General features: G+C 43.7%; 4 protein-coding genes across 4 annotated transcripts in view; 3 read left to right on the plus strand and 1 right to left on the minus strand.

Annotated features, from left to right (window-relative positions):
• The first annotated feature begins 532 nt into the window (after nt 1-532).
• Nucleotides 533-2,099, plus strand: LOC134190817 (hemicentin-1-like). Its single transcript, XM_062659333.1, has 5 exons — nt 533-538; nt 662-1,193; nt 1,253-1,540; nt 1,599-1,877; nt 1,936-2,099. Exons 1-5 carry the CDS (start codon nt 533-535, stop codon nt 1,989-1,991), a joined length of 1,161 nt encoding a protein of 386 aa, XP_062515317.1. The 3' UTR covers nt 1,992-2,099.
• A 646-nt stretch (nt 2,100-2,745) lies between these two features.
• Nucleotides 2,746-26,872, plus strand: part of LOC134190819 (hemicentin-2-like) — a 36,257-nt gene continuing 12,130 nt past the window's right edge. The window contains exons 1-54 of the mRNA XM_062659336.1: nt 2,746-2,885; nt 2,947-3,111; nt 4,092-4,323; nt 4,382-4,660; nt 4,719-4,769; nt 4,811-4,987; nt 5,043-5,083; nt 5,141-5,447; nt 5,505-5,774; nt 5,839-5,936; nt 6,183-6,469; nt 6,518-6,704; nt 8,251-8,635; nt 11,318-11,626; nt 11,846-12,081; nt 12,141-12,672; nt 12,732-13,019; nt 13,078-13,356; nt 13,416-13,700; nt 13,768-14,031; nt 14,089-14,364; nt 14,426-14,698; nt 14,763-15,041; nt 15,100-15,378; nt 15,438-15,704; nt 15,760-16,032; nt 16,093-16,365; nt 16,424-16,696; nt 16,761-17,033; nt 17,093-17,362; nt 17,427-17,726; nt 17,782-18,054; nt 18,123-18,398; nt 18,455-18,727; nt 18,895-19,215; nt 19,282-19,551; nt 19,608-19,883; nt 19,960-20,229; nt 20,284-20,559; nt 20,617-20,886; nt 20,949-21,227; nt 21,284-21,562; nt 21,620-21,892; nt 21,954-22,220; nt 22,282-22,554; nt 22,944-23,213; nt 24,044-24,337; nt 24,405-24,674; nt 24,732-25,007; nt 25,066-25,332; nt 25,757-26,026; nt 26,089-26,361; nt 26,415-26,687; nt 26,745-26,872. The exon at nt 26,745-26,872 is cut by the window's right edge and continues 142 nt beyond it. Coding sequence (XP_062515320.1) covers nt 2,977-3,111; nt 4,092-4,323; nt 4,382-4,660; nt 4,719-4,769; nt 4,811-4,987; nt 5,043-5,083; nt 5,141-5,447; nt 5,505-5,774; nt 5,839-5,936; nt 6,183-6,469; nt 6,518-6,704; nt 8,251-8,635; nt 11,318-11,626; nt 11,846-12,081; nt 12,141-12,672; nt 12,732-13,019; nt 13,078-13,356; nt 13,416-13,700; nt 13,768-14,031; nt 14,089-14,364; nt 14,426-14,698; nt 14,763-15,041; nt 15,100-15,378; nt 15,438-15,704; nt 15,760-16,032; nt 16,093-16,365; nt 16,424-16,696; nt 16,761-17,033; nt 17,093-17,362; nt 17,427-17,726; nt 17,782-18,054; nt 18,123-18,398; nt 18,455-18,727; nt 18,895-19,215; nt 19,282-19,551; nt 19,608-19,883; nt 19,960-20,229; nt 20,284-20,559; nt 20,617-20,886; nt 20,949-21,227; nt 21,284-21,562; nt 21,620-21,892; nt 21,954-22,220; nt 22,282-22,554; nt 22,944-23,213; nt 24,044-24,337; nt 24,405-24,674; nt 24,732-25,007; nt 25,066-25,332; nt 25,757-26,026; nt 26,089-26,361; nt 26,415-26,687; nt 26,745-26,872 — 13,875 coding nt within the window. The 5' untranslated portion in view covers nt 2,746-2,885; nt 2,947-2,976. The remainder of the gene's footprint in view (nt 2,886-2,946; nt 3,112-4,091; nt 4,324-4,381; nt 4,661-4,718; nt 4,770-4,810; nt 4,988-5,042; nt 5,084-5,140; nt 5,448-5,504; nt 5,775-5,838; nt 5,937-6,182; nt 6,470-6,517; nt 6,705-8,250; nt 8,636-11,317; nt 11,627-11,845; nt 12,082-12,140; nt 12,673-12,731; nt 13,020-13,077; nt 13,357-13,415; nt 13,701-13,767; nt 14,032-14,088; nt 14,365-14,425; nt 14,699-14,762; nt 15,042-15,099; nt 15,379-15,437; nt 15,705-15,759; nt 16,033-16,092; nt 16,366-16,423; nt 16,697-16,760; nt 17,034-17,092; nt 17,363-17,426; nt 17,727-17,781; nt 18,055-18,122; nt 18,399-18,454; nt 18,728-18,894; nt 19,216-19,281; nt 19,552-19,607; nt 19,884-19,959; nt 20,230-20,283; nt 20,560-20,616; nt 20,887-20,948; nt 21,228-21,283; nt 21,563-21,619; nt 21,893-21,953; nt 22,221-22,281; nt 22,555-22,943; nt 23,214-24,043; nt 24,338-24,404; nt 24,675-24,731; nt 25,008-25,065; nt 25,333-25,756; nt 26,027-26,088; nt 26,362-26,414; nt 26,688-26,744) is intronic.
• LOC134191412 (peroxidasin homolog) lies at nt 4,781-6,083 on the plus strand. Its single transcript, XM_062660024.1, has 6 exons — nt 4,781-4,799; nt 4,863-4,987; nt 5,043-5,113; nt 5,175-5,447; nt 5,505-5,774; nt 5,839-6,083. The coding sequence occupies exons 2-6, from the start codon at nt 4,929-4,931 to the stop codon at nt 5,940-5,942; spliced, it is 777 nt and encodes a 258-aa protein (XP_062516008.1). The 5' UTR covers nt 4,781-4,799; nt 4,863-4,928; the 3' UTR covers nt 5,943-6,083.
• On the minus strand, nt 7,106-8,593 carry LOC134191411 (TNF receptor-associated factor 6-like). Its single transcript, XM_062660023.1, has one exon. The coding sequence runs from the start codon at nt 8,584-8,586 to the stop codon at nt 7,300-7,302; it is 1,287 nt and encodes a 428-aa protein (XP_062516007.1). The 5' UTR covers nt 8,587-8,593; the 3' UTR covers nt 7,106-7,299.

A 26,872-nucleotide genomic window follows, 5' to 3' on the forward strand; every position in this document is an offset into this window, starting at 1 on the left:
CACGTTTGTCTTCGACATAACGGGAAGCATGAACGACGTCTTGGAGCAGGTGAAGAAGGGCGCCAATGCTATCTTCCGAGCTATTCTGTCGCAGAGTGATCTACCGGTCCAGGATTTTATTCTCGTTCCATTTCATGATCCAGGTCAGTAGTCTGTAGTTGAGAGATTAGATACAACGGCAAACATTGCCATATCCGTCGAATTCGGTCGCGTGCCGTGGATTTACGATGCGTGCTCTTCTGGGAAATCACACTCTCACACTTAGTTGTCGGGTTGATGGTGTGGCGTCTACTTAACGGGATCAATACTATGTACACCACATGGGCGTTGGGCGTTACACTCCGTTCTTGCTTTACTAGAGGTGAACAAAAAAACTGGTGACCGTGACGAGAAGTACGTATCTGTTTAAAAAGGCATTGGACGATACGTACGTGGATGGTGGGGGTGACTGTCCCGAGATGGCCATACATATCTGGTATTCAGCTTGCTCTGCAAGTGAGTCGACCTGGCTCTTTTCTATTTGTATTCACGGATGCCAGCGCCAAGGATTATAACTTGACAGATATACTGTTATCAGTGAGATCCAGTCAACGGGGAGTAGCGTAAGTCTAGAGTGTTGGAGTTGCCTAAATTAAGGCAATAGATTTAATGTGTTTGGCAGGTGGTTTTTGTACTGACCGGCGACTGTGGTTATCGCTCTGGTCCCGAGTATGATGCATTCAAGAGAATTGCTACTGCTTCCACAGGAGAAATTTTTCAAGTGAAAAAGAATGCTGTCGACCAAGTGATTAAATATATTGATTTGACTGTGCAAGCACGCGTCGTCAATCTATTCTATGCGAGCGGATTGAAAGCCGGGGAGCGCACATTCTACTTTCCAGTCGATTCGTGTCTTTTGGATTTATTGGTAACAGCCACAGCCAATGGAACTGCTGAAGAAATCGATGCAGTGAAAAATGAAATCAGAATTCATCTTGTGGACCCGGCAACGAAGTCAGACTATCCTTTCGACATCAACGAGAAGGCAGTAAAAGTTATAAAAGTAGACAAACCAGAAGTAGGTCAATGGAAGTTAGAAGTTATGTCACTTCTGCCATATTCTGTGACTGTCAGCGGACGCTCAGTTTGTAATTTCAAAGTGTCGTTTACGTACAAAGGATCTCCAGGATCTTACTATGTTCGGCCTGTAGTTGGTGCGCAGTTTTTTGTATCTCAATAATTGTCACTTGCGGTTTGAATTGTTTATCCGTAGGTCAGTCTGTGAGTATTGTTCTAAACGCTACAGAACCACCGGGTGATGCTACGAATTTGACATGTACTTGTCAGAATGCTCAAGTCACTCATCTCAACTTGATGCATCTGAATGGAAATCGCTTGCAGATACTTCCTGTTGACTGGAATGTCAGCAACTTGTTTAGCGCTCTTGACAAAACGACTTTTATAGCCCCTAAGGATGAGTTTCTGGTTGTAATAGTTGGCTATGATGAACATGGATACCATTTTCAGAGAATTTCGTCTACAGTAGTTCCTGGTCAAGCAGGTAGATGTCTTTCTGTTTACAACGTATCACATGGAAATTACTAAGCTGTAATGTCTAGATGCTCCTGTTGCGATAAATCCACAGACTGGTGTGATATGGGCTTTTATGGCAGAGCCTCTTGAGCTGCTCTGTCGTTTTAGCAGTATTGTGTCTGTAACTATAGTTTGGTACAAAAGTGGGCAGCCTTTGGACACAAGCAATGATCGATATGTGTTCTACAATGATGGCCGTTTGGTTATTTTGAATGTAACACGTGCTGATGAGGGCATTTACCATTGTGAGATACAAAGCAGAGAAGGGAATGTCGATGGATTTCCTCTTAATGTTACTATCGCTCGTACGTTATTTGTTTAGGCAGATTTTGATTTAATGCTTATGGTCACTGGTTTTTACAGAAGCACCCGTGGTTATTGATGGACCTGTAAATTTATCAGTGGCTTCTGGAGAATGATGCAGTAATTGTGTGTCAAGTCATCGGGGCTCCTACTCCTACGATAGAGTGGTTGATCAATGGATCAGTACCTAGATACAACCCACGTGTTGACATAGAAATTTTTGAAACCATTCCATTGGCTATCTATTCAATAACCAATATTCGGCCAGAAGATCAAGCTGATCTCACTTGCCTTTCAAAGAATATTGCTGGGGAAACGCGTGTCACAGCAAAGATTGAAGTCCAAGGTTAGTTGGGTTTATTGATGTTAATTGTTTACTAAACCTAAACACATTCTTGGATGATGTTGTGAAGCCGGACCAAAAATTGTGGTATATCCAAAACAGCTTGTGCGTCATGATGGCGAGAATGCCACATTTACTTGCAAAGGAGAGGGTCTTCCATCTCCAACCATTGACTGGTATCGAGGCAACACAAGGTTGAGCAGTATCAAGGTGTCAGTTCTCGAGAAGCAACTGACTTTAGCATCAGTGCAAGTCAAAGATCAAGGTGTATACACGTGTGTTGGAACAAATCTGTTGGGCTCTAAGAATGAGACCGTACATCTACAAGTCCATGGTGAGCACTGATATGTTACTTTTACCAGATATAGGATTACATGGATGTTTTGTGTAGTTGTTCCTCGTATCACAAAGGAACCTGTTGATACCAACGTATTATTTATGCAGACTGTAGTGCTCGAATGTATTGCCATTGGGAATCCTCGTCCAACGATAGTGTGGCTACACAGAGGTGAACCACTCAAACTCGACGGCAGGCGACGGCGGTTAGAGAATAACAATCAGAAGTTGGTCATAACTAACGTCCAACAATCAGACAGTGGGCGCTACACATGTGTCGCAGAGAATGAAATTGGTCGAGACAGGATATCAGCCTATCTACTTGTGATAGGTATGGAGACATGTCCAATATACATATATGTGTGCCAGCTGTATCGAGTCTATTTTTGTAGTGCCACCAGTCATTACTTCTATGGTGCCTAATGTTTTTGTGTCTTTTGGAAAATGCATTTGGTTGCCATGTGATACAGAAGGTGCCCCTCCACCAAACATTGAATGGTACAGAGACGGTGTCCGTGCCTTTACAAATTTGCCCAAGTACCAAGTGCACGTCAATGGTACTTTACGTATTTGCAATGCTGCTGAGTCTGACTCAGGCACTTATATGTTTATTGCTCGTAATCGGGGAGGTACAACTAATGCAACAACAGTGTTAGACATACAAGGTTAACACAAGAAGGACTAAGTTGCATGCATTTCAAAATAATAGTGATTTTTGCTGTTGTTGCAGTGAATTAAGCCTACTATTAATCCTCGGTTGCCTGATTTGTGGGTGCTTGCTGGAGAAACAGCAACGTTTGCAGAGCTGCCAACTCTCCTGCATTTGGGACCCTTCTCTCGCCTACCGCATTTGACATCAAATCTCCCGCATTCTGACCATTGGTGGGAGTGACCAAAATGATGGGCGTGTCTGTTCTGTGTAACTGTACCCTACAGTTTTAGGACATGCATGTGTACGCACATACTTGAAATCCCAATATCAATTTCTATGTGCCAGCCCCTCTTCACCCAGCTCTTTTGTATAACATACTTGGTCAAAATACCGACATAGAAGGAGGAGTCGGTCAGAAGTGGAAAAGGAGGAGGGGCTGACTACCATACATATTGCTGGAAAAGCGATCAAAAAAGGCGACAAGAAAATAGAATCCAGAACATCCCAACTAGCCACGAGAATGTGCATGTACTTTGTTCTTAGATTTTTATAACAGGCAGTAGTATGTACAGTACAAGTTCTGTGTTAATTAATTAACTATTAAGTTTATATAGTAATTGGTGTTGATTCTGTGTGTCACTAATTAGGCACATTAATCAATCGGCTATACATTTGTTGCACTATAATTAAATTAATTGATGGCTTCTACTTGAACAGGGCATGCAAATACTTAAATTTTGATTATTAGATATTATTTATATATTATTTAACACTTATTACGATATATTTATTGATATTAATGCTCTTGTAGACGTGTCCAAAAAATTAAACTCCCGCATTCTCCCGCATTTTCCCCTGCAAACTCATGCGTTTTGACACTGCTAGGTTGGCAGGTCTGCGTTTGAATGCCAAACACCAAAAGTGAATCTGAAACTAGAGATCACTTGGATGAAAGATTTCTCTGAGATGCTGACTAACAATAGAAAGACTGTGATCTCGAGAGATAAAGCAACATTAAGCATTAGAGAGTTAGAGCCATTTGATGAGGGTGAATATGCTTGCAGTGCAAAGAACCTTGTCGGAAGCAACAGCTCAACAGGAGAGCTTCATGTCATTGGTAGCATTAATTGACATAAAAGTTGAACCTTTATTGTAGTTTTCTGTTTAGGTTGTAGTTCCTCCAGATGTTTGCTCTCAAAACAATTACATTACTGTACGGCAAGGCTTCACAGCAGTTCTCAACTGCTTTGCATCTGGTAATCCAACGCCTACCATAGAATGGTTTCAAGGCTCGGAACAACTAATCAGTGATGGCAGAAAATACAATGTATTGGGACAGGGAACTGGCACTCTTCAAATTATTAATGCTCAGAATGATGATTCAGGACATTATCAGTGTGTTGCAGTCAACCGTGGTGGTGAAAGCACAATGAACTTTACTGTTGTTGTGTACTGTGAGTATTGCTGTATTGAATCATTTGGAATGATAATTGTTCAAGTACCTTGTATTAGACTCGCCTCTTATTGTTTCTCCACTTGTCACTCAAGAGGTTCGATTCGACAGTTGAGTTGTCTTTCAGCGTGTGGCACACGGTAATCCACAGCCACAGATTACATGGTTGATCAGGATGATCAAAGACTGTTGGGTGATGATAGAGTTCAAGTATTGGATGGTTTTGAGGTGATCTCCTCAGCTCAGCCAGGTGATGCAGGAAGATATACATGTGTAGCTACAAACACAGTTGGTCGCTCAAGAGCGACAACCACTTTGGATGTGATAAGTGATGCATATTTGACAGTCACATTGATGTAGTTGGTCTGATGTATGTGATTTAGTTGCTGCTCTCATTGGAGACACGATAAATGGCACAGCTGTGGTGTAATAGAAATCTCAACAGACGTTCTTTGTATGTACACATATTAGTCTTTCACAGTTGCTATTGGTAATACTTGAAATTTCATACACAGTTCCTCTCTCAATTGATGTTGGATTTACACCTCAGTCAATACTTTCTGGCCGGTGTCTAAAGCTGCAGTGTGTTGGCTCTGGCAATCCACTGCCTGTTGTACGGTGGAGCAAAAATGGCATCCAGCTGCAGCATTCAAGTGATGTGGAGATATCTGACAACGGCACACGACTAACTATATGTTCAGTGGAAGCATCAGATGCTGGATTATACATGTGTATTGTTTCTAATGAAGTCGGCCAAGCCAATGTGTTGGCTAGAGTTGATGTGATTGGTAAAAGAGGCATCATGGAGTATTATGCATAACCAGTAAAACTAATGTATGTTCTAGTTCCTTTGAGGATTGTTTCTGTACTTGATGTAATTGATGGTATTGTCGGTGCTGATGTCTGGCTGCCATGTGATGCTACTGGAAATCCACGCCCTCGCATAACGTGGTATAAGGACAACAAGTTGATTAACTCCGCAGCACTGAAATATCATGTTTATACAAACGGTACTCTTCATGTCAAAAATTTAGGGAGCGTTGATTCTGGTGTCTACAAGTGTGTGGCTACTAATGTTGGTGGAGAACATGTCAATGTGACTGTAGACGTTCATTGTGAGCACACACTGCCAGCTGACTTTGTACTTTGTGGGTGACATTGTTGTCTGTCTGTTTGTAGTTGGTCCAACGTTTACTACTACCAGTCTTACGTACAACTTGTTGGTTGATAGTGATGCTGTCTTTATTTGCTCTGTTTCTGTGAATCCATCTCCTGTTGTGTGACGTGGTACAAGGACGGGTTTTGACTGTACGTCGATATGCGCATTTCTATATCATCTGATGGAACGCGGCTGATGGTAGCAGATATTCGACCGGAAGATGCTGGTACTTATACGTGTGTAGCAAGCAACTACATCAGTACAGTGAGACATTCGGGCACTCTGAAAGTTATTGGTGTGTACAGTTCTCATCTTAATGTATCAAAGGTTTTTGATACGTTTATGTGTGTTCAGTATCTGCTAGAATTTTGTCATCCCTCTCGTTAGCTATTCCCCTCGTCTAGATTATGGTGGATACCAACCGCAGTCTCGTGGTGTGTATCAAGGCAGAGGTGGTGGCGGAGGACCAGGATATGGAGGTCAGTCTCAGTATGGATCTGGTGAACCATACTATGGCGGCGGCGGTGACTCAGTTGGATGTGGAGGACCACCGCCACCAAGAGGAGGAGCCTATAGTGCCAATAGAGGAGGTCTAGGACACTCATATGGTCGAGGAGCCGGTGGCTCTCAAATGGGAGGCCGAGGTCGAGGGTTTGATTGAGGGTATGGTGGCTACGATGATCGTAGTCATGGTGGTAGAGGTGGTTTTTCAGGGGGAAGAGGAGGCAGAGGTAGAGGAATGGATGGGGAAGAGGTGGTTATGGCACAGGAGGAGGAGGTCGTGGTGGTTATAGCTCAGGAGGTCATGGCAACTACATGGGACATGGAGGCTATCGCTGACAACTTTAGTGAAACTGACCTTGAACTGAGTGTTTTGTCAATGAACGTTGACGTCTTGTGAACCCTTTTACTTGGTGACTGTAGTTGTGGTAGTTGACCTGCACGGAATTGTGGTCATTCAATGTACTTCATCTTGATGTTAAGAGTGGTCAATGTTTTCCCTAGAATCAAGTATCCACTTATTTGTGGTACACCTACATGTCTTGTCTTGTGGTACATACGTCAGGTGCATCGATTCTTAGAACGATTGTGATTAACCATTACAAGTTCTGGTCAACGTAGAAAAGAAGTCGATAAAATTTTCTGGATGATTAGTAACTTAAATTAAAAGAATAATGTCAAATGAGCAGAAATTATAGGGGTAACTAGCACATGCCAAGTAGACTGTGTGATACTGTTGTCATCATGCAAGTACACACTGTGCATGATACCAAGGACCAGTATTCTGAGACACTTTCATTCAGCTAAAAAGGACCAAAATTGCACTCTACCGTACATACTACATACTAGTACAGTGGTATACCTATGTACTAAGACGAGACGCTATTGCATAGTCAATAAGCACACTACAAAACATAGACGTAGACATCTTCTACAGACAGACACTCGCGGAGAGTTGAAAGTTTTGGGGTAGTGTATAGCTAGATCAAATCAACTGGTAGTAATGCCAGTTTAACGAGAACGGTGTTGTTCTTGATGAAGCTAGCTGCTTGTCTGTTGATTGTGCTGAGCGGGATTTTGTTGGCTGTACTGCACAGACAGAGACTTTCACCTGAAGATGTAGCTACACTAGACTTAGCAACGGGTCTATCACTGTAGACAATGTCGTCACCTTTGGCATTCTTTTGATTGACAACTGATAGAGAAACGTTAAATGTGCAAGGCCACTCCTCATGTTCATCGAATTCTCCCTTCAATAATTGAAGATCAATGGACAGATAGGGAGACGCATCTCCACTCGAAGGATGTAGATAGGCTGCAAGACGTAAAAGATAACCTGGAATGGCAGTGTAGAATGTGCTACTCAAGTGTTTACGATTGCTATTGAATTTGCTCGACCAGTCATCCAGTTTCCACAGATAGACAAAATGGTTGTCATCAGAATGAGTAATACTCCAGTTTGGTGTTTTAGCTGCCCAGTACTGTAACTCGTCTAGTTGTGACCTACATGTTGTTAGTTGTTTCCGTGTTTTCTTGTGGTCTCGGTCTAGTTTTTCCAGAATGTCATTTTGTTTATCAATAATCACCACTGTTTGACTCAAGTGCTGTGCGGTCTCATCTTCAAGATGACGCATCAATGCTTCTCTTTTACCTTCAAATCCACATCCAGCGCGTCTAAAATCGCAAGCTAGCAAGCTTTCTGGACAACTGCCTTTTCTTCCTTTGTGCGTTTCCATGCTTTCTCGTGCCACCATCTTTTTGCAGTACGAGCATTCGTCTGGAATCTGCATGCAGCTGTCTTGATGGTGAGATTCTAGCTGCTCGTACAACAACTTCCTATCGCAGTAGCGGCATGAGATCTCGCGTCTAGGGCACGATTCTAGACGGTGAGTTTGCACGTCTTTTCTGCTCACCTTTGCTTTGCAATCCAGAGAGCACAGCTCTTGCACAAAGCCACAATCGGCGTTGTGTTCTTTTCGCTCTCTCAGCTCTCCAGTCCAATCGCATCCGTGTGTAGACTGGTCACACTTTATGATCAGATCTTGAATTTCTCGGTCGCGTTTCTTGTCAGGGAAACAGTCCCGAACGATAACCTCCTTGCGACACTGTGGACACTGAAGTTTATCGCCTCTGGCGGAAGCCAGCAAGCAATCATGGCAGAACTCGTGCCCGCATTTGGTGAGCGTTGCGTGTTTGAGGACATCGTGACAAATAGGACACTTGTGACTGTCGTCGAGGCATTTTACGAAAACTACGTTTTCGGCCATGCGTTTGTCAAATATGCGGGGGAGCTGGAAAAAGCCCGGACTGCATGTGGTGAGCTAGGTGCTACTAATATTACATAGTTTGTGTTCTTTTGGAAACTTTAGTGCGAGGACAGTAATTGCATACCACACAAACAAAGATTGTAGTAGCTATCATGATAATTGAATGCACATAGTCTAGCTAGACCGCTCCCTTGTTTCATTTTTTATTCCTACCCTTCAATCTAGAATCTGTAAGTGTTCAAATACAGATAGGTAGATTGAACCAGGTATTATTGTGTAATCTACAAACGATTCACAACGTTTGTTGTTATGCTGGCGATACCGGTTGCGGATCGAACACAACTGATTTACTGCATGGAAGCTCGTCTAGCAGGCTCTAGAAGAAAAAACTCTAACATATTAGAGGTAGTTAAGTTAATTGACGTACACGAGCCGGCTTGCAGGTGTGTTTTTCGCTGTCTTTCTGGTGAGATTCTAGCTGCTCGTACAACGTACTTCTCATCGCACGAGATCTCATGCTACTAGACAACGAGTGTCTTTGTCTTTTTTGCTCACCTTAATGTGCTTTTCAATTTAGAGGACACGACTCTTGCACAAATTTAAGCTACATTCGGCGTTGTTCCTTCCGCTTTCCCAGCTGTTTGGTCCAATCGCATACGTGTCTAAACTGGGCGATCACACTCTCTAGGATCATGCAAATATAGAATATTTCTCGGTCGTGTTTCTTGTTGGGGAAATATATTCATGATCGTTCCTTGCAACATTCTGTACACTGGAGTATCTCGCCTCTGGCGGAATTCAGCAAGCAAATTTGGAGAACTTGTGGCCACATAGATATAGATTCAATGAGCGTTGCGTCTCGAGAGACACAGAAACAAACAGGACACTTGTGATGATCATCGATGCCATTTACTTCGTCATTTACAAATATTACTTCATCGTTTTCTGTCTTAACTTTGTGGAAAAAAGCGGCGTGACGCACGCTAAGCTGTCTGGAGGACTGGACCTAATGTGTGTCTGCTCTCTAGAGCTGTAGATGCTGACCAGTAACATTTCAAACATTGGATTTACACTAATACAATTTTTCAAATAATTATCTAGTCTAGAGATAGGTGTAGAGCTATAGAGAGGGTAAGATACTACTAGTACATCGAGACGTAAAGTCTAGAACACTACGTTTTAGTATTCTGTGACAAAGTTTATCTTTCACTTGCGTGATTAGCTTTTGAACTTGTCGCACATTTTGTTTTTTTACTACGCGTAGCTACAAGAAGTGCGATTTTGATGACATCGCAGCTGTGACGGGCGTTCCAGGCTAACCACGTGACTCAACGGAAATTGCAAAGTACCGTGACAGATGACGAGGAGAAAGGATGGAAGTCGAGTTTTTAATTGAAGTTTGTCGACTGACGGGCTACCGATGCGCATGTGTATCATTGGACGCGGCATTTTGTAGAGAGAGAGGGCCGGCAGAGCGCACAAATCTCTAGCAAACACTTATTTCTTGGACGCTTTCAAAGTAGACCATTTTGTCGGCATAATTAGAAAATTGCTGTCAAGAGCTAGCTAAACAAGAACGTCTGAGTTTTACCCTACCAACGGCGTAAGCATAATTATTGTAGGGAGATATTGCTTGCTGGTTTAATTCTACATGTACTGTATGAAGACTACGACTTAGGTAACTAATTAATCAACTATGATTGTACTCTTGCAACTCTCTCAGACAGGTAGGTCTAGCATTTCTGTATAAGAATACCTGTATTTTAGAAAGTCATGGTGGACAATACTATTGGTTGATTTCTTATCTAGTATCAGTAGGGACATTATGTCAGTCCACTGTGTGAAGGTGTGAGGCAGTTGTGCATTGGAACTAGTCTAGCAATATGTTGGGTATCTTTAATTAATACTAAAGTTGTATCAGAGACGTCTGTAGCTGTGTGGACATTGTCTTGGTTGACTTGAGATTTGTCTATATTTGTAGCTTTGTGATGTGCAAAACTGATGGGTAATCTCATCAAGCAGGTAGTGCATGGTAATTTTATCTGGTGTCATATGGAATTAGCACTGCTGTAATTATTCTCAACTAAGTGAGGAAAAACAAATTCATTGGTTACAAGGTAAGACTGTTGACTTGCCAGTTATTAACAGGTTGCAGAGGAAAACATGGAAGAAAAAATAAATATTATTGGAGGCAGTCGAGTCGGCTTGCCTGGCTTCAATACCTCTCCACACCACCATCACAGTACTTACTTCGTTTCAGTGTGTACGCATGGCGGACACACAACCGAATATTGATCATCTCGTCAATAGACGCAGACGGTACCGTTGGACACGCCCCCGCAGTGTGATACACCACGTGTGCCGCTGCCAGGCCATGCGCCGTTTAATAGTTGTTAGTGTGATGTTGCGCAAGTCGTTTCCTCTTCAGTTAAATCTGGAATTGCGGTTAGGAAAGCAGAATAGCTACTGACATGCAAACAGCGCCGCTGCTGTACGCTATCAAATCTTTTGTCCAATCAATTATCTAGAAGGTGAGCAGGGGCTCTGGCAGTCTCTCTGCTCCAATAGCTCTTGATATCACCTGATAGCTGTGGTGATAAACAGTTTTGTCTATTGACTGGTCTCCTTCTATTCAGTTTATTACAAATCCGAGTCACAGACGGATCGACTGCTTCTCAAATTTTAGTTTGAAGAAAGAGATTAGATTAGTCAGTCGTCTGTTTTCTACCATAACGAATTTTTTGTCTACTCTCTTGCGTCATGACGATATCGAGGCTGCAAGCGACTCAGTGCTTCTGTCTCGTACTGCTCTGGTGGTGTCCGTCATCGCAGCAGCAGACAGATGATGTAGACCGAGTGGTACCGTATTCAACCCAGGAATGGCCGCCAGCGTCACTCACGTTTGTCTTCGACATAACGGGAAGCATGAACGACGACTTGGAGCAGGTGAAGAAGGGCGCCAATGCTATCTTCCGAGCTATTCTGTCGCAGAGTGATCTACCGGTCCAGGATTTTATTCTCGTTCCATTTCATGATCCAGGTCAGTAGTCTGTAGTTGAGAGATTAGATACAACGGCAAACATTGCCATATCCGTCGAATTCGGTCGCGTGCCGTGGATTTACGATGCGTGCTCTTCTGGGAAATCACACTCTCACACTTAGTTGTCGGGTTGATGGTGTGGCGTCTACTCAACGGGATCAATACCATGTACACCACATGGGCGTTGGTCGGTCTTACACTCCGTTTTTGCTTTACTAGAGGTGAACAAAAAACTGGTGACCGTGACGAGAAGTACGTATCTGTTTAAAAAGGCATTGGACGATATGTACGTGGATGGTGGGGGTGACTGTCCCGAGATGGCCATATCTGGTATTCAGCTCGCTCTGCAAGTGAGTCGACCTGGCTCTTTTCTATTTGTATTCACGGATGCCAGCGCCAAGGATTATAACTTGACGGATACTGTTATCAGTGAGATCCAGTCAACGGGGAGTAGCGTAAGTCTAGAGTGTTGGAGTTGCCTAAATTAAGGCAATAGATTTAATGTGTTTGGCAGGTGGTTTTTGTACTGACCGGCGACTGTGGTTATCGCTCTGGTCCCGAGTATGATGCATTCAAGAGAATTGCTACTGCTTCCACAGGAGAAATTTTTCAAGTGAAAAAGAATGCTGTCGACCAAGTGATTAAATATATTGATTTGACTGTGCAAGCACGCGTCGTCAATCTATTCTATGCGAGCGGATTGAAAGCCGGGGAGCGCACATTCTACTTTCCAGTCGATTCGTGTCTTTTGGATTTATTGGTAACAGCCACAGCCAATGGAACTGCTGAAGAAATCGATGCAGTGGAAAATGAAATCAGAATTCATCTTGTGGACCCGGCAACGAAGTCAGACTATCCTTTCGACATCAACGAGAAGGCAGTAAAAGTTATAAAAGTAGACAAACCAGAAGTAGGTCAATGGAAGTTAGAAGTTATGTCACTTCTGCCATATTCTGTGACTGTCAGCGGACGCTCAGTTTGTAATTTCAAAGTGTCGTTTACGTACAAAGGATCTCCAGGATCTTACTATGTTCGGCCTGTAGTTGGTGCGCAATTTTTTGTATCTCAATAATTGTCACTTGCGATTTGAATTGTTTATCCGTAGGTCAGTCTGTGAGTATTGTTTTAAACGCTACAGAACCACCGGGTGATGCTACGAATTTGACATGTACTTGTCAGAATGCTCAAGTCACTCATCTTAACTTGATGCATCTGAATGGAAATCGCTTGCAGATACTTCCTGTTGACTGGAATGTCAGCAACTTGTTTAGTGCTCTCGACAAAACGACTTTTATAGCCCCTAAGGATGAGTTTCTGGTTGTAATAGTTGGCTATGATGAACATGGATACCATTTTCAGAGAATTTCGTCTACAGTAGTTCCTGGTCAAGCAGGTAGATGTCTTTCTGTTTACAACGTATCACATGGAAATTACTAAGCTGTAATGTCTAGATGCTCCTGTTGCGATAAATCCACAGACTGGTGTGATATGGGCTTTTATGGCAGAGCCTCTTGAGCTGCTCTGTCGTTTTAGCAGTATTGTGTCTGTAACTATAGTTTGGTACAAAAGTGGGCAGCCTTTGGACACAAGCAATGATCGATATGTGTTCTACAATGATGGCCGTTTGGTTATTTTGAATGTAACACGTGCTGATGAGGGCATTTACCATTGTGAGATACAAAGCAGAGAAGGGAATGTCGATGGATTTCCTCTTAATGTTACTATCGCTCGTACGTTATTTGTTTAGGCAGATTTTGATTTAATGCTTATGGTCACTGGTTTTTTACAGAAGCACCCGTGGTTATTGATGGACCTGTAAATTTATCAGTGGCTCCTGGACATGATGCAGTAATTGTGTGTCAAGTCATCGGGGCTCCTACTCCTACTGTAGAGTGGTTGATCAATGGATCAGTACCTAGATACAACCCACGTGTTGACATAGAAATTTTTGAAACCATTCCATTGGCTATCTATTCAATAACCAATATTCGGCCAGAAGATCAAGCTGATCTCACTTGCCTTTCAAAGAATATTGCTGGGGAAACGCGTGTCACAGCAAAGATTGAAGTCCAAGGTTAGTTGGGTTTATTGATGTTAATTGTTTACTAAACCTAAACACATTCTTGGATGATGTTGTGAAGCCGGACCAAAAATTGTGGTATATCCAAAACAGCTTGTGCGTCATGATGGCGAGAATGCCACGTTTACTTGCAAAGGAGAGGGTCTTCCATCTCCAACCATTGACTGGTATCGAGGCAACACAAGGTTGAGCAGTATCAAGGTGTCAGTTCTCGAGAAGCAACTGACTTTAGCATCAGTGCAAGTCAAAGATCAAGGTGTATACACGTGTGTTGGAACAAATCTGTTGGGCTCTAAAAATGAGACCGTACATCTACAAGTCCATGGTGAGCATTGATATGTTACTTTTACCAGATATAGGATTACATGGATGTTTTGTGTAGTTGTTCCTCGTATCACAAAGGAACCTGTTGATACCAACGTATTATTTATGCAGACTGTAATGCTCGAATGTATTGCTGTTGGGAATCCTCGTCCAACGATAGTGTGGCTACACAGAGGTGAACCACTCAAACTCGACGGCAGGCGACGGCGGTTAGAGAATAACAATCAAAAGTTGGTCATAACTAACGTCCAACAATCAGACAGTGGGCGCTACACATGTGTCGCAGAGAATGAAATTGGTCGAGACAGGATATCAGCCTATCTACTTGTGATAGGTATGGAGACATGTCCAATATACATATATGTGTGCCAGCTGTATCGAGTCTATTTTTGTAGTGCCACCAGTCATTACTCCTATGGTGCCTAATGTTTTTGTGTCTTTTGGAAAATGCATTTGGTTGCCATGTGATACAGAAGGTGCCCCTCCACCAAACATTGAATGGTACAGAGACGGTGTCCGTGCCTTTACAAATTTGCCCAAGTACCAAGTGCACGTCAATGGTACTTTACGTATTTGCAATGCTGCTGAGTCTGACTCAGGCACTTATATGTGTATTGCTCGTAATCGGGGAGGTACAACTAATGCAACAACAGTGTTAGACATACAAGGTTAACACAAGAAGGACTAAGTTGCATGCATTTCAAAATAATAGTGATTTTGCTGTTGTTGCAGTTAAGCCTACTATTAATCCTCGGTTGCCTGATTTGTGGGTGCTTGCTGGAGAAACAGCAACGTTTGAATGCCAAACACCAAAAGCAAATCCGAAACCAGAGATCACTTGGATGAAAGATTTCTCTGAGGTGCTGACTAACAATAGAAAAACCGTGATCTCGAGGGATAAAACAACATTAAGCATTAGAGAGTTAGAGCCATTTGATGAGGGTGAATATGCTTGCAGTGCAAAGAACCTTGTTGGAAGTGACAGCTCAACAGGAGAGCTCCATGTCATTGGTAACATTAATTGACTTAAAAGTTGAAACTTTATTGTAGTTTTCTGTTTGGGTTGTAGTTCCTCCAGATATTCGCTCTCAGAACAATTACATTACTGTACGGCAAGGCTTCACAGCAGTTCTCAACTGCTTTGCATCTGGTAATCCAACGCCTACCATAGAATGGTTTCAAGGCTCGGAACAACTAATCAGTGATGGCAGAAAATACAATGTATTGGGACAGGGAACTGGCACTCTTCGAATTATTAATGCTCAGAATGATGATTCAGGACATTATCAGTGTGTTGCAGTCAACCGTGGTGGTGAAAGCACAATGAACTTTACTGTTGTTGTGTACTGTGAGTATTGCTGTATTGAAATCATTTGGAATGATAATTGTTCAAGTTCCTTGTATTAGACTCGCCTCTTATTGTTTCTCCGCCTGTCACTCAAGAGGTTCGGTTTGACAGTCGAGTTGTCTTTCAGTGTGTGGCAAGCGGTAATCCACAGCCACAGATTACATGGCTGAAGGATGATCAAAGACTGTTGGGTGATGATAGAGTTCAAGTATTGGATGGTTTTGTGGTGATCTCCTCAGCTCGGCCAGGTGATGCAGGAAGATATACATGTGTAGCTACAAACACAGTTGGTCGCGCAAGAGCGACGGCCACTTTGGATGTGATAGGTGATGCGTATTTGATAGTCACTTTGATGTAGTTGTTCTGATGTATGTGATTTAGTTGCTGCTCTCATTGGAGACACAATAAATGGCACAGCTGTGGTGACTGGCTCTAGAACTCTTTTACCATGTCCAGCCAGTGGTATTCCACCTCCTGTAATTCACTGGGAACGAAATGGGTGGCGTTTGGACATCGATGGGCGTAAATATCAGATTTTTTCAAATGGATCTTTGCTAATAAATAACGTTCAAGTTGATGACAGTGGCGATTACAAGTGTGTTGCTACAAATCGAGGTGGTGTTGACGTAATAGAAATCTCAATAGACGTTCTTTGTATGTACACGTATTAGTCTTCACAGTTGCTATTGGTAATACTTGAAATTTCATACACAGTTCCTCCCTCAATTGATGTTGGATTTACACCTCAGTCAATACTTTCTGGCCGGTGTCTAAAGCTACAGTGTGTTGGCTCTGGTAATCCACTGCCTGTTGTACGGTGGAGCAAAAATGGCATCCAGCTGCAGCGTTCAAGTGATGTGGAGATATCTGACAACGGCACACGACTAACTATATGTTCAGTGGAAGCATCAGATGCTGGATTATACATGTGTATTGTTTCTAATGAAGTCGGCCAAGCCAATGTGTCGGCTAGAGTTGATGTGATTGGTAATAGAGGCATCATGGACGATTATGCATAACCAGTAAAACTAATTTATGTTTCTAGTTCCTTCGAGGATTGTTTCTGTACTTGATGTAATTGATGGTATTGTCGGTGCTGATGTCTGGCTGCCATGTGATGCTACTGGAAATCCACGCCCTCGCATAACGTGGTATAAGGACAACAAGTTGATTGATACCGCAGCACTGAAATATCATGTCTACACAAACGGTACTCTTCATGTAAGAAATTTAGGGAGCGTTGATTCTGGTGTCTACAAGTGTGTGGCTACTAATGTCGGTGGAGAACATACAGTCAATGTGACTGTAGACGTTCATTGTGAGCACACTCTGCCAGCTAACTTTGTACTTTGTGGGTGACATTGTTGTCTGTCTGTTTGTAGTTGGTCCAACGTTTACTACTACCAGTCTTACGTACAACTTGTTGGTTGATAGTGATGCTGTCTTTATTTGCTCTGTTTCTGCGAATCCATCTCCTGTTGTGATGTGGTACAAGGATGGGTCTCGACTGTACGGCGATATGCGCATTTCTATCTCGTCAGATGGAACGCGACTGACGGTAGCAGATATTCGACCGGAAGATGCTGGTACTTATATGTGTGTAGCAAGCAACTACATCAGTTCAGTGAGACATTCGGGCACTCTGAAAGTTATTGGTGTGTACAGTTCTCATCTTAATGTATCAAAGGTTTTTAATATGTCTATGTGTGTTCAGTATCTGCTAGAATTTTGTCAACTGTTGATCATGTTGGTGCTGTTCGTCGCCTATCTGTGTGGTTGCCTTGTGCTGCTCGTGGAATCCCCACTCCTCGTGTATATTGGGTGAGGCAAGGAGAGGAGATTTCTAATTCCAGTAAGTATGTGACTTTTAACAATGGAACGTTGAGAATAAACAACTTGGAGACGGCAGATGGTGGTTTGTATCGCTGCTTTGCTACTAATGAAGGAGGCATGGACACAAAGAATGTAACACTGGATGTGCAGTGTATGTTATTTGCTTTAGTATCGATTCGTGTGTCTTATTTCTGTGACTGGTGTTTCTATTGTAGACGGTCCATATTTCAACTTGGGTCTAGATGATCAAGAGGTTATGTCTCATAGTGATGCCATCTTTTTATGTGCTGTTGAAGGCAATCCAGTGCCTACTATTACATGGACTAGAGATGGTCAAGTGCTGTCATCTTCGGTAAACAGAATTAGCATCCAATCAGACAACTCCATACTTGTTGTGCAAGATGCACGTCCATCTGATGCAGCATACTATACTTGTACAGCTCAGAACACAGTCACTAACATGGCTGTTACTCACGTCATGAGAGAATCATCGACAGCAAAACTGGATGTTGTTGGTAAGCCATTTTCTCCTGGAGTAGACCGTTTGTATGAGAGTTGATTTTTTTGTAGTCCCTCCTACTATAAGACTTATAGATCGTGACGGGTTGGTTACAGTGCAAGACCAACATCCAGCTTGGTTGCCATGCACTGCATCAGGCATTCCTGCTCCAACAGTTCAGTGGTTTAAGGATGGCAGAGAGATTAGTGGGATTGGCTACCAGGTTCTTTCTAATGGCACACTTCGAATCACATCCGTAGGTGTGAACGATAGTGGTGTATACGAGTGTGTTGTATCTAACAAAGCAGGAACGACAGAAACAAACGTTACAGTCGATGTACAATGTAAGCTCGTAAAATGTCGTTGTTGAGTCTATTGTATGTATACAGAGCTGTTGTTTATGTTAATTAAGATCGTCCTCATATCACAAAGTTGTCAGGGGATCAGTCTGTGCTACTTGATGGCTCTGTGACACTACAGTGTTTAGCAGATGGCAATCCATCTCCTCAAATTGAGTGGTGGTCCAGAGGACAGCAGCTAAACAACACAATATTGGGCATATCAATAAGTGACGACGGCACTTTATTAACTCTTGACAGCGTGAAACCAAAAAGTGCAGGCTGGTACACGTGTGTTGCAACAAATAGCGTTGACGAACGCCAACTCACTCTCAGATTGAATGTCATTGGTATAACTTGAGTATTGTAAACGCCAAAATGGATAGTCACGGTGCTGTGCTTATAGAACCTCCTGTAATTCTTACAACTACAAGGCAGGTGTCTGTAGAAAACAATGCAGAAGCTTACCTTCACTGTCGGGTTCGTGCCAATCCTCTTCCAACGTACATCTGGTTAAAAGATGGACGGACTATTAAAAAATCGGATCCTCGATTTAATATTTTGACCAATGGTACTCTGCGTATCAGCCCCGTTTTGATTGAAGATGATGGTGTGTATGAGTGTATTGCATCTAATGCTGGTGGTTCGTCAAGGAGAAACACAACATTGAATATCTTGTGTATGCTCTTACTACTGAAACTGAACACACACACACACACACACACACACACACACACACACACACACACACACACACACACGCACGCACGCACACACACACACATGCACAAGCACACACAGTGTATGTTACAGTGTATAGGTATTGGCATGATTGTATGTGTTTAGATCCACCACGCATAACAACTGGTCTCTACGATCAATCCGTTCTTGTTGGCTCAACAGTGAATTTCAGTTGTGTTGCTGTGGGTAATTGGCCTCCTACCATTACATGGAGCAAAAATGGACGCTTTCTAAGTGATGGACTACTGAACGAAATTGAAGTTGAACCTGACTATGATACTGAACCAGAAGACATTGTTGCGATAACTGCTGATGGCACTGACCTCACTATCTTTGCAGTAAGTACAGAAGCTACTGGGTGGTACAGCTGTGAGGCAGTGAACAGGCAGGGTGTAGCATCATCTTCTAGCAAGCTGGATGTAATTGGTAAGAAATCAAGTTCTATTAATATATGACAAATTTGAACAGTTGACGTTATTATTTTTGGTACAGTGGGAGCTAAATGCTTATCTGGTGATCAAACTGTTGAATTTGTTGTGGGCAGGACTGCTTTGTTTCCATGTCGAGCGACTGGCATTCCCCCACCTACAACAGATTGGCAGAGAAACGGTTTATCAGTAGCTGGACAGCTTCGGTTTCGTTCAAATCAAACTGGCTTTTTATCAATTAGTGATGTAAGGGAGGACGACGGAGGTGTGTATGCTTGCAAAGCTGAAAATGCCGGTGGTCAGGTGACATGTAGAACAAGATTAGTGATACTGGGTCAGTGACATTGCATTCTGTGTTTATCAGACTCTGACTGTGATTGTGGGTTTTAGTGCCACCCGAGATGACAATTTCTCAGATGGACGATAGAGTTCTGGTTGGAACTGATGTCACATTGAGATGCGAAGCTAGTGGCAATCCCACACCTGTTATGTCATGGGAGAAAGATGGCGAGGAGATCATACCTACAGAGAACCTCATAGAGATTTCAACCAATGGATCTCTATTAACCATTAGGAATGTGACAACTGACAATGCTGGGTGGTATACTTGCACAGCGTCCAACAAAGTTGGCAGAGTTCTATCAGGAGCACGTTTAGTCATTATTGGTATGTGTACGATGATTGTAAATATTTATTAGCAAATTAAGTGATATTTAGGGTACTGTTTATTGATAATTCTTAGTGCCACCTACAGTGAGAGTAGATGATAGAGTGAGGTACAGAGAAGGTCGAGTTGCTTTCATGCACTGCCGTGCTCGAGGAATTCCTACTCCTACAGTTGGGTGGCTTGTCGATGGTGAGCCTGCACAGGGTGTCAATGTGCGTTACAGTGTATTGAATGAAGGAACATTAAGAATCAGTGATCTTAGACGAAGTGATGCAGGCACATATCAGTGTATGGCAACTAACGAGGGAGGTGATATCCGTGGGAATACAACTCTTGAAGTTTTATGTGAGTCTCTTGTCTTCAGAAATGTCAAGTTTTAAGATAAGGTTTTTAACTCAGATCAACCACTGATAACGACACCTCCTCGTGATATAACGGTCATCGAAGGAAATGTAGTGAATTTCACTTGTTTTGCTGAAGGCATTCCCAAACCTGTTATCTCATGGCGGAAAGAAAGGCAACGGTTGAGGAGTGTTTCTGGGTCTGTGGAGATATCAGAAAGTGGCAACGTGTTTTCATTAATTAACGTCAATCCTACAAATGGAGGGTACTACACTTGTCTGGCTATGAACGAAGTGGGTGATGACAGGAGAGCTGCTCGACTTCGGGTCTTAGGTGATCCCATTAGTGTGAATTGCATTAACGTCACGTTTTACTGTTTTATTATTTTAGTTGTTCCTGCCATTACAACTCCACAGCAGACTGTTCGGTTTGTGTTGAAGAGACCTGCTTGGCTACCGTGTGATGCAGAAGGCACACCAGATCCAGTCATTCGTTGGCTGAAGGATGGGATTGATGTTAGTGATGAAGTACGTTACCAGATTCTGACAAATGGCACACTCTACATCAACGAACTGCAGTTGGGTGATGCGGGAGTATTTGAGTGTGTGGCAACAAACGAGGGAGGAAAGGCATCAGTCAATGTCACAATTGTTGTAATGGGTATCATTGGCATCGTCTCACACTTGTAAACCTGGTTTAACATTTTCCTGCTTGTGTTGCAGTTTTACCAGCCATACATGTCAAGCACATAACAAGTGAAGTACAAAGTGGCAGTTCCATCGTATTGGAGTGCAAGGCTACAGGAAATCCTCCTCCAGTTGTGTCATGGGAGAAGGATGGTACTTTAGTGTTAGAGTCGGATGACATTCAAATTGAGACGGTAGCTGGTACGAGTCGTTTAACAATCAGCAATGCCAATCCCTCGGATGCTGGAGTATACCAGTGTGTTGGTGTAAATCGAGTTGGCAGAGATGGAGACTCAACAACTCTTTCTGTTATCGGTATGTATTGCCACATCGATTGCTTGGGTAGGAATAACTGTTGTGTTTGTTAATAGTACCGCCCTCCGTTTACCACGGCAACACTACGACTACAACTTCAGTAGTTGTAACTCACACGGTCTGGTTAGACTGTCGTGTGGTTGGTATACCTCCACCGACTATACAGTGGTACAAATATGGGACAGAAATAACGTTTCCGAGCAGTAAGTATCAACTGCACAACAATGGCACGCTGCGCATAAATAATCTCGAGGTATCAGACGCTGGAACGTACACGTGCGTTGCAACAAACAAGGGAGGATTTGATGAGAGGACAGTCAATGTGTCCATATTAGGTATTTGCAACAGCAGAGATGGAAAATACCGCAACTAATGTGTTTGTTTCATTTCAGTTCCTGCTAGAATCGAAGATACCGTCCGTGTAAATCACAGAGTGGGTGAAATGAGGACTGTCTACATGACTTGTAATGCTGTTGGGAATCCCATACCTCAAATACGATGGGAGAAGGATGGGCAAACTATTAGTGGTTGGCCTAGACATACCATATTTGACAACGGGACGTTGAGAATTGAAAACCTGCAAGCCGAGGACGAAGGATTGTTTCTTTGCGTTGCTCGAAACAGACTGAACACTGACGTTGTTGAGCACAAACTTGACGTCACAAGTAAGTATACAGTACATTCTTGTCTAGTGACTGAAGGTGTGCATGTATTATTTATATGCAGTTATCCCTGTTATACAAGTCCCAAAACCACCTGTTACCAATCTTGGCTTTGCGGCCTATCTCCACTGTCCAGCTGTTGGTGAACCAAAACCGGACATTGAATGGCGGTTTAAAGGTTCTACTATTGAGGATTCGTCTCGCTATCGGACATTCCCTAATGGAACTCTAGTTATCCTACAAACAACAGCATCCGATGCCGGTCAGTATACATGTGTTGCTACCAATCATGCTGGTAGGGATACAGAGTTTGTCAACCTTATTGTTAGAAGTAAGGGCTTGTGTGTTTTCGTGTTAATATTTATGATGCACTTGGCAGTGTCTATTTCCAGTTCCACCAGAGATAGTCGATTTCGAGAGAAATTCGACTGCTGATGTTGGACAGACGATTGAGTTGGAATGCGGAAGTCGAGGGATACCTCAGCCGCAGATCACGTGGTTGTTCGAAGGTCAGCCGGTTGATCTTACTAATTCTCGATTCACTTTGGATAGTGACGGGACATTGAGAATTGAGGACGTGCGCGAACATGATTCGGGAATCTATACGTGCAGAGTACAAAACCCTGCTGGAGTAGAGAACCGCTCGGCAATCGTGGATATAAAATGTATGTTCATTAACAGTTGTGCAGTTGTGTGTATGTACTCATTCAACGTGTTTGACTGTTCTAACAATGTCGTTTTGTTGTTTGTTTGTTTGTTTGTTTGTGTGTGTGTGTGTGAGTGTGTGTGTGTGTGTGTGTGTGTGTGTGTGTCTGTCTGTCTGTCTGTCTGTCTGTCCGTTGTCCATCTTTTTGTATTGGTGCTGGCCTGCTTGCCTGTTTGCTTACCTCCATTCGTCCATCAGTTCGTCTACTTGTCTATTTCTTCCTTTCTCCGTCGCTTCTAATTTGATCTAGCTAGCTAACCGGTCAATCCATTACACGACAGCTCTTCTATCGATTCAAGTGACTTGTCGTTTGACTTGTCTCACTATTGGCTTATTGACTTGCATTAGATGGCGCTCGCATTGCTAGCACATCATATGACACTCGCATTGAGGTGAACAACTTGGCCACTCTGGTCTGTGTGGCCGAAGGCAATCCCTATCCTGTCGTGACTTGGACTATTAACGGACAACCAATTCCTGATAATTCTCGCTATAACCAACAGGACGTTGGCACACTAGAAATCAATAGGCTGCGAGCAGATGAAGGAGGATTATACGAATGCACGGCCACAAATCGACTCGGTAGCAGGACGGTCTCCGTCAATTTGACCGTCTTAGGTACGTTTCTATTAGAACAGACTTCAGTGGCGGATCTAGAATTTGCTAGACGAGGGGGCACCAACTTACATGAAAAACTCTCTACACTTGAATAATTGAATAACAGATCTGTAGTCTAGGCTCCTGTTTTGGGACTCTAGGCTATCAATTGGATTTTTTACGCATAAACTCAAGGAAAAAGGTTCCAGAGCCCCCAGAAGGTGGCCGGCCAACTGGTGCTATGGTGCCACGGTGGTACCAGAGGCTGGTCTTGGGCACCAAGCAAGCAAAGCTTTGGCTTGAAGCTACGCAAGCAGATGGTGATTCCGTGAACACAAGGCATCATGAATGTCGATCATGTGTCTGTGTGCCTGCCTATCTGTCTGTCTGCATGCACGCATCACTTATGATGTATGAGTCATGTCAGATGATACATACATACATGAGTATGTATGTATGTATGTATGTATGTATGTATGTATGTATGATTTAGAAGTTGTACCAACTTTTAATAATAACAAAAAAATGTATGTATGTATGTATGTATGTATGTATGTATGTATGGATATAAATGTATGTATGTACGCACTACGTGTGTATGTGTACTATTTAGGTAGGTCCACTAAGTAGGCCTCAAACCAGTCTCGTGCAGGAGTGCACACGTGGCCGTGTCATTTCCGTTGTACCCCAGTATGTGTTCTTGATGCCACACCACGTCACCATGCAGCTTTATCCGAACTTGGCCACCCCTGCCCAGTGCCCCTAGTACCTCGCCTGGATCCGCTACTGCAACTAGATATTGAACTCGAGTACTCGTTTGTCTGAACGACATTTAAAAATTTACCGTGCAGTTCCGCCGTCGGTTAGACGTTTCGAGCCCGACGACGACGATTCCGAATTCGTGCGCATTGTCACCAAGGGTCGACCGCTGTATCTCCACTGTCTGACGTCCGGGTATCCGCCGCCTCAAATCTCATGGCTGGTCAACGGCCGGACGGTCGACCCGAACGAGCCGCGCTTCACCCTCTTCCGAAACGGCACCCTACGCGTCGACCCGGTGAGCGAAGAAGACGAGGGAAGACTCGAGTGTGTAGCGAGGAACTCGGTCGGACGAACAACAATACATTACAACATTACCGTTTGGCGTAAGGCGTTCGTTTTGCTGCCAGGAATTTGCCCTTTTTGATTGTCGTTTTCGTTTTTTTCTCTCAGTGCCGCCTGTCATAGCACCGACTAGCTCACAGACGGTCGACGACGGCGAGACGGTCTTCTTGGTCTGTTCTGTGACCGGCAACCCGGAACCGTCGCTTGGATGGTTTTATGAGGGCACAGCGGTTGCTGAGCTCGGGATTAAGCGAGTTAGGGTGGTTAACGGTCGTTTAAAGATACGGACGATCAAGCTGAGTGACGCCGGGACGTACAGTTGTGTTGCAAGCAATGAGGTTGCTACTGCAAGGAGAGAGATAGAAGTGACCGTGAGGAGTAAGGTTGATACGGGACTTTATTGGTTTAGTTGTTTGTAAATTTTCGTTGTTACAGCTCAACCTTCTATCAGAAAAGTGACAAAAAATACTGTCGCTTTGCACGGTAGTGCTATCTACTTACATTGTCCCACCACGGGCAATCCTGCGCCGGAAGTCACGTGGATAAAGGACGGAAATGTGATTGGCTTGCCCAGCCTTCGTCACGTTTTCTTCTCTAGCAACGGGACTCTAAAGGTAATCAGCGCGGAAACGGCAGATTCCGGTAGATACACGTGCAGAGCGGAAAACGTGAGAGGCGCGGCGGAAGCGAAAATGACCGTCACTGTCTACGGTATCGCAAATTTTATATTAGCTAAGAATCCACTTTTATTTATGCTTGTCGTTTGCAGTGCGACCGACAATTACATCAGGTCTCGTTGATACGAAAGCAAAGCTCGGTGACGACGTTATGTTCAAGTGCGTCGCGACGGGTACACCGGTACCGCGCATACTCTGGTTGGTCGCTCCGTTGCTGCGAAGCTCGGAACGCCTCCATCAGATGGGCGACGGCTCGCTCGTCTTGAGAGACGTGAGACCGTCGGATGCCGGCCTATTCTCGTGTGTCGCCAGAAACAAAGTGGGAGAGGTCACCGACTCTGGAACCTTGACCGTTTTAGGTGAGCCTCGTTTTATTGTTATTGCTATGTCACACACAGGAATGAATACCTGGTGTAAAAAAATAAAAAAAATAAAAATAAAAATAAAAAAATAAAAAAAAATAAAAATAAAATATAGTAGACCCAAGAGAACAGCTGTGACACACACACACACACACACACACACACACACACACACACACACACACACACACACACACACACACACACGCATGCACACACACACACACACGACTAACATGTGATGGTCTTTTCATCCATACCGTAGCTATAACTGCACGGTCTCTATTATCCTTAGAAACAGAGCGACCAGCAAAGTCTCTAATTGATCTATTTATAATCTGTGGAGAGTCCCTACAACTAACACTGCAGAGCGATTTGCGACGTCTATACCTCAGAGTTGTAATCTTTTGTCATGTTTTAGTCCCACCGAGCATTAACTCTGTGCCTGCTGTACGGGTTGTGCAAGGGAATACGGCCACACTGTCTTGTCCTGCACGCGGAAGTCTTCCGATTCGCTATTCGTGGTCTAGGCGAGGCGTCGCCATTCGTCCGGGTGGCCGATATCAAATCGACTCGAACAGTGGCTCACTGACTATCAGAAACACTCAGGTTCGTGATACGGGAATCTACCAGTGCTCGGCGCAGAACGAGGTGGGTACGGCTCAACGGGCTGTTTCACTTTCCGTTCAGTGTAAGTCACGGTTTCTTTAATATTTTGACAATTTATTGATATGTTTGGTTTAATTAATTAAGCGCTCCCGCAAATTGTGAGACCACGTGACCAGGTTTTGACGCTCGTTGAAGGTCAATCGGTCGAATTAGATTGCCAAGCCGCGAGTAGTCCACCGCCCGAGGTCGTTTGGCTGAAGAATGGACGAAGTGTGGACGGACTGGAGCGTATCTTCGTGTGGGAGGACTTCTCATTGAATGTACGAAATCTACAGGCCAGCGACACGGGTACCTACACGTGTGTAGCCACCAATCCGGTCGGTAACGCAACACTCGATTACAAAGTGACCGTCCAGTGTAAGGCATTTCATCCTTCGATTGTCGATGTCCTTTATCGAGTCTCTCTTTAGTCAGTCCACGTATTCTGAAAGGGCCGAGTACGCAGACGGTGACACTCGGAAAGAGAGTGACATTTTCGTGCGACGTCGTCTCTCAGCCGGTAGCGCGGATAGCTTGGCGCAAAAACGGATTCGATTTTGTGCCTCCTCGAGGCGTGACGTCATATTCAAATGGCACGATTGTCTTTCAGTCAGTGAAGGAGACGGATGCCGGCTACTATCAGTGCTCTGCATACAATGCACTCGGGCAAGCGTTGTCAAAATATGCGAACTTAAACGTTCGATGTAAGTCGTACGGACTATCCGAATGGCTTTTGCTATGATTCCTCGTCTGTTTTTCAGCCGGTCCGAAGATTGTCGATGCTCCTCGCAACCAGTCGATTACATTGGGCTCGACGGTCACTCTTCTGTGCTTGGCGTCCGGGCTACCGTCTCCGCGCATCAGTTGGACTTGCCACGGAAAGCTCGTG

This window comes from Corticium candelabrum, chromosome 15, assembly GCF_963422355.1.
Source record: "Corticium candelabrum chromosome 15, ooCorCand1.1, whole genome shotgun sequence".
In the NCBI taxonomy this organism is placed as follows: Eukaryota; Metazoa; Porifera; class Homoscleromorpha; order Homosclerophorida; family Plakinidae; genus Corticium; species Corticium candelabrum.